This window comes from Otolemur garnettii, unplaced genomic scaffold (genome assembly GCF_000181295.1).
Source record: "Otolemur garnettii isolate 467f Iridium unplaced genomic scaffold, OtoGar3 scaffold00100, whole genome shotgun sequence".
NCBI classification, from domain to species: domain Eukaryota; kingdom Metazoa; phylum Chordata; class Mammalia; order Primates; family Galagidae; genus Otolemur; species Otolemur garnettii.
The window spans coordinates 5954113-5960294 of record NW_003852495.1 but is presented as its reverse complement, the minus strand read 5'-3'; the positions used below and the strand labels follow the sequence as shown (position 1 = coordinate 5960294).

Sequence of the window (6182 nt, the reverse complement as noted above, 5' to 3'; positions counted from 1 at the left end):
CACTGTTTTTGTTTTTTGAGGCAAGAGTCTCACTCAGTCACCCTGGATTGAGTGTGGTGGCGTCATAGCTCACAGCAACCTCGAACTCTTGGGCTTGAGTGATCCTCTTGTCTTAGCTTCCCAAGTAGCTGGGACTGCAGGTGCCCGCTACAATTCCTGGCTAGTTCTTCTATTTTTAATAGAGACAGGGTCTTACTTTTTCTTAGGCTGGTCTTGAACTCCTGAGCTCAAGCATTCTACCTGCCTTGGCCTCCCAGTGCTAAGGCCACCATGGGCCTCCTTTTCTAATTTTATGCTCTATACCCTTGGCTCCCACCAGCATGTAAGCTCTACAAAGGAGTGAATTTTTATGTTCCTCCTGCTAAATGATTGGTGTCTACAGCAGCCCATGGCTTTCAATACTGAAATAATCTCAGGCACAATTTGCACTGTGGTGTGTTTTCCTTCTTCCAACACATGCACAGCTGACAGATCCCTCCTGAGAGGCTCCGGTACCCCACATTCATCCCATGCCTGTCACCTTTTACCATGTTCTGGCATAAAGCAAATCATTCGCTTGTTGGATGGGATCCTGTTCTGCCCCTCTGGACAGAGATGAGACCTCACAGAGCTCCCTGCTAGGAAAGGAGGGGTGTTCCCAGAGGAAAGAACAAGGGGTGGAAAGGTGACGCTGCAGGGTAGTGCAGAGAGCTGGGGCCTGAGGAGTAATGGACAGTCAGGGGTATAACTGTGCTGGGGCTTATGGGCCAGCTGCTGACTCACCACTGCCCAAGAGTCCCTGAAGCTGGAAGACTGGAGTGCTGGTGTCCCCCCTAGGCTGCTGCAGTCTGAGGAGAGAAGCCAATGGTGTTGCCTTGTGTCTCTCCTCACGCTTACCTCCAGGCCCAGTGAGGGGCCCACCTGGGATATAGGCATCTCCTCGGAGCTGGTCAGGCAAGTGACCCCAGTTGGGCGGCTGTGGACGCCGACTCCTAACCAGGAAGGCACGGGGCATCCCCTGAGGAACGATGAGATGGCTCTCTGCACACGGGCTTCTCCTACACCTGCTATCAGACCTCAGCCCTAAGGACTATCCCAGGTGGGAAGGGAGGGGGAAGTCAGGAAATTCATGCAAATTTCCTGACTGGCCCAGTGAGCCTAATTTAGCTGCCTCCAGTTACCTCTGCCATGGGAGCCTGCCATTCATCTCCTCACTGCTGAGGGAGCTCTTCAGTTTCCAGGGCAGACGAGCACTGGGACCCCCAAGGAGGGTCAAGCCAGGGGAGATGGGCCTAGGCAGCTGTGGGGGATGGGGACAGGAAACAGCCCCAGGGAGGCTGTGTCCTGGATACCGCCTGGGCAAAGGACTTGAGGGTCCGGGTTTGCCAGGCAAATAAGTCACCATAGGACATCCAGCAGCCTGCTTGGTTATTCAAATCTCAGCAGCTGTCTGAGGAAATAGCCGGGAGGGCCAGGCTGATTGCCTTTCTCAGAGGGTGCAGGGGGACAAGTAAGGGCAAAATGAGGGTAGAGGCTGTGCTTCCTCAGGTGGGAGGCTCTACCTCTCTGGTTCTCAGATGCCCAGAGTTAACATTCAGTCAGAAGCACGGTTTAGGCCTAGCAGGCACTAAAGTATTGATTTGTTAATAATTTAGTCCTTAGTGGCTGGATGCCTCAGACACTAGTCCCCTCTCTTCCACAGTCTGGAAACTAAAGAGAAGGAGGGCCACCTGAAACAGCCAGATGCTCCCAGGGCCATACCCTAGCCAGCACACTGGCCAACCTCTGTTTTAGATTGATCACTGCCTGACTGACTCATAACTAGGGGTTAAGGATTTTGAACACTTCCCATGTGGTTACTTTCTTTTCTTTTCTTTGTGCTTTTTTTTTATTTTTTATTTTATTTTATTTTTTTGAGACGGAGCCTCAAGCTATCCCCCTGGGTAGAGTGCCATGGCATCACGCTCACAGCAACCTCCAACTCCTGGGCTCAAGCGAGTCTCCTGCCTCAGCCTCCCAAGTAGCTGGGACTACAGGCACGTGCCACAACGCCTGGCCATTTTTTTTTTTTTTTTTGGTTGCAGCCATCATTGTTATTTTGGCGGGCCTGGGCTGGGGATTCGAACCTGCCACCTTAGGTGTATGTGGCTGGCGCCTTAGCCGCTTGAGCCACAGGCGCCGAGCCGTGTTTTTTTTTTTTAGATAAAGAGTCTCACTCTGTTGCCCTGGGTAGAGTGCTGTGCACCATAGCTCACAGCAACTTCAAACTCTTGGGCTTGAATAATCCTCTTCCCTCAGCCTTCTGAGTAGCTGGGACTACAGGTGCCCGCCACAATGCCTGGCTAGTTTTTCTGTCTTTAGTATAGACAGGGTCTCACTTTTGCTCAGGCTGGTCTTGAACTCCTGAGCTCAAGCAATCCACTTCTTCAACCTCTCAGAGTGCTAGGATTACAGGCGTGAGCCAGCATACCTGGGCTCCCATGTGGTTACTTTCTACCATTTATTTACCCAATAGTTTTCTGAGCCCCAAGCATAGGCCAGGCCTCACTTAGCATTGCAGATGAACACATAGGTTAAGGTGACCAGATTTTAACATTGGTAAAGTGGGACACAATTGACCAGGGGTGGGGTGGGAATGGGGTGGGGGTTCTTAATTAAAAATTTGGTCTATATGGAGCAACAAAAATTTTCATAGAATACAAAAATAGTATTGTAATATATACTTTAAAAATTTCAACATCAGTACAATTTACAAATATAGTACATTAAAAAAAATTATGTATAGGGCGGCACCTGTGGCTCAAAGGAGTAGGGCGCTGGCCCCATATGCCGAAGGTGGCGGGTTCAAACCCAGCCCTGGCCAAAAAAAAAAAAAAATTATGTATAGTATTATTTTATTCTTTGGCATATTTCTCATTTGAGTGAATTTTTTTTAGTAGATTGCTGTCGTTGTTTAAAAGGTCATAAAATTTTTCACAAGAATTTGTTAAATTATATATCACACATAAAATGGCTTTCAAAGTCTCAACACTTAATTGTGATTTTTCTGATGTCCACACTTTATTTACCGTAGAAAAACCGCGTTCAGTCGCAGTATTAGTTCCTGGTAAGGACAGCGAGTATCCCACAATTTTTAGTGCATTATTGTATGGAATATGGTTTGTTTCAAAATGATGAACTATTTCTAAACATTTGTTCTCTGTTGTGATTTTTGCTGATGCCCAAGATTTAACCTTTGCCTTATCAATATATATTTTTTAATAATGATACCTTGTAAGTCGTAAGTGTCACTTTCAAGGCTGGCACTAGACTTTTTGCCGCCATTATAAAATATAAATAATATGAGTACTGTCTGCTAAATTCATGAAATAAATAAATTACTTACCTAAATTATCTGAATAGCTGATTTGTTGACATCACTTGTTTAACTAGCACTAGCATGCAGTACGATGGGTATTGTCTGAGAGACAGTTACAAAATGTTGTTGTGATTGCCAATGCCAAAAAATGCCATTGTTCATTAAGTCCAAACAATGCTGGTTGAATTCTAACAACTGATCAACAATGCGAACTTTGATAAGCAGTTCTCGATAATCAGTTCTCAACAATTATTTATTATTAAAGTTTAACATTATAAAATTAACAAAAATAATATAAAACTCATATCCTGGTGAAATAGCCACATGTTGGGACCAGAATTGCCGCTTAGAGACCACCACACACATGTAAAGACAAAAAGTGCTTTATTTTGGAAGCATATGCCTGGGCTACTCTTCCCTTTAGCGTGGCTGGAGGAAGGGCGACCCCCCTAGCGAAGAGAGCTGAGGGTTTTTTTTTTTTTGAGACAGAGCCTGAAACCTGGGTAGAGTGCCCTGGCATCACAGCTCACAGCAACCTCCAACTCCTGGGCTCAAGGGAGTCTCTTGCCTCAGCCTCCCAAGTAGCTGGGACCACAGGCGCCTGCCATAACCCCCAGCTATTTTTTGGTTGCAGCCGTCGTTGTTTGGCGGCAGGCTGGATTCGAACCTGCCACCTTAGGTGTATGTGGCTGGCGCCTTAGCCACTTGAGCCACAGGTGCCGAGCCCCAAAATCGAGACTTTTAAAAAATGCCACAGGACATAGGACAAATTGTTAAAAATCGGGACTGTCCCGCCAAAAGTGGGACATCTGCTCACCTTAACATAGGTCCATGAAGGAGACACTTTGGGGACAGAATGATCAGAGTAGGAGAGAGATGGAGGATGCACAGACAGAGTGAGCCACGCTGTGATGGGGAAAACCCAGGGGGCTCTGGGAGCCCGGGAAAGACCCTTGATCCAGCCTAGGGGGTCAGCATGGCTTCCTGCATATAAGCCCTGAGAGCTGAGGTTGCAGATGGAAGGGAAGGGTGTCCCAGGCTAAGGAACAGTCTGTACACAGGCTTGGTAGTGAGAGAAGGATTTCTTCATTTTTTCCACATTCCCTGAGTCAGCTACTCTGGGGCTGCAAGACAGGAAGTGTAGAGAGTCTGCCAGCTGAACTTTGCTACTTCCTTTCTATCTGAACTGGTGTAAGTCAATTCTCACTGAGCTTTAGTTTCTTCATCTGGAAAGTGAGACAAAGGAGTCTCCCTACTACTAGTTTCTGTTAAAGACCCATGGGGAGAATGCTTAGCACAGGGGCCAGCATATCTGTGCAGATGTAAACACAGGGGAGTGGTTAGGAAGTTTTGAGAGGCTCAGCAAGCATCTGGGTCTCAGTTGGCTCATCTGTAAAATGAGTTGTTTTTCTTTTTCAAGACAGAGCCTCAAGCTGTCACCCTGGGTAGAGTGCCCTGGCATTACAGCTCACAACAACCTCCAACTCCTGGGCTCAAGCCATTCTCCTGCCTCTGCCGACTTGGTTGCAGTCGTTATTGTTTGGCGGCTGGATTTGAACCCACCAGTTCAGGTATATGTGGCTGGTGCCTTAGCTGCTTGAGCTAGAGGCACTGAGACATAAAATGAGTTTTAAATGGTGTCTCCATCTCACAATTGTTGGATGTCCTACAGCCTTGATTAGGGTGCTTGGCAGCTCAGATCCTAGGAGTCCTCCTGATGAATTCTGCTTGATGTAGAGACGCAAGTCATAGAGAAGGATAAGCTGTGGGTCCGAAGGAGCCCGGTTGTCTCTGCCCAGCACCATCATTTGTATACCAGAAATCTGGTGCCAGCTATCTTCATTTGCCTTAGACCCCTCTGTCCTGTTCAAATTGGTCCATGCCCTGGAAGGTAGACTTGGGTGGGCTGTATTGCCCAAGTGCCCATGACATATAGCTTCCACAGCATTTGGACAGCAGGGTGCCTTGTAGGAGGTGGGGGAAGGGAGCAAGGTCAGGGTGTTGATTTCCCCATTCCCCCCCAGTGTGACTGCCCTCTCTTTAGGATTTGCACTATTAAGTTCTTGTTCCCTCTCTTTTTGCCCTGTGATCTGGAGGTGGTAACAGCTCCCCTCTGGTACCAGTTCTGGGGTACTGTACCACCCTTGGTGGTTTCCCTAATCCCTGCCTTCCCCTTTGCAAGTGACCCCTTTATTAAACTTGGTATTTTCTTTGAGACAGTCTCACTCTGTCACTGTGGGTAGAGTGCCCTGGAGTCACAGCTCACAGCAACCTCAAACTCTTGGGCTAAAGTGACCCTCTTGTCTCAGCCTTCCAAGTAGCTGGAACTACAAATGTCCCCCACAATGCTTGGCTATTTTTAGAGACAGGGGACTCTTGTTCAGGCTGGGGTCTTGAACTCCTGAGCTCAGCCAATCTACCTGCGTTGGCCTCCCAGAGTGCTAGGATTACAGGCGTGAGCCACCATGACTGAGCCTCAGCAGTGCTTTCTTTCTTTTCTTTCTTTCTTTTTTTTTTTTTTTTTTTTGAGACAGAGTATTACTTTGTGGCCCTTGGTAGAGTACCATGGCATCACAGCTCACAGCAACCTCGAGCTCTTGGGCTTAGGCAATTCTCTTGCCTCAGCCTTGCAAGTAGCTGGGACCACAGGAACACAAGGCCCTGTTGGGTGAAAGTTTCTTATGAGTGGCCGGTGACACAGATGTAGATTTTGCATTGGAATTGTATAGCATAAAGGAGAGACTACCACTCTATGGCAGATAGCAAAAATCAGGGGTCCTCAAATTTTTTTTTTTTTTTTTTTTTTTGAGACAGAGCCTCAAGCTGTCCCCCTGGGCAGAGTGCC

At 47.5% G+C, this 6182-nt stretch overlaps 1 protein-coding gene across 1 annotated transcript in view; it reads right to left on the bottom strand.

The window, feature by feature from the left end:
* The window catches only part of OVOL3 (ovo like zinc finger 3), a 3169-nt gene extending 2175 nt beyond the window's left edge, over positions 1-994 (bottom strand). Inside the window, exons 1-2 of the mRNA XM_012809098.1 lie at positions 901-994; positions 763-827 (exon numbers count right to left, since the gene is read on the bottom strand). Coding sequence (XP_012664552.1) covers positions 763-827; positions 901-994 — 159 coding nt within the window. The remainder of the gene's footprint in view (positions 1-762; positions 828-900) is intronic.
* Between the last annotated feature and the right edge of the window lie 5188 nt (positions 995-6182).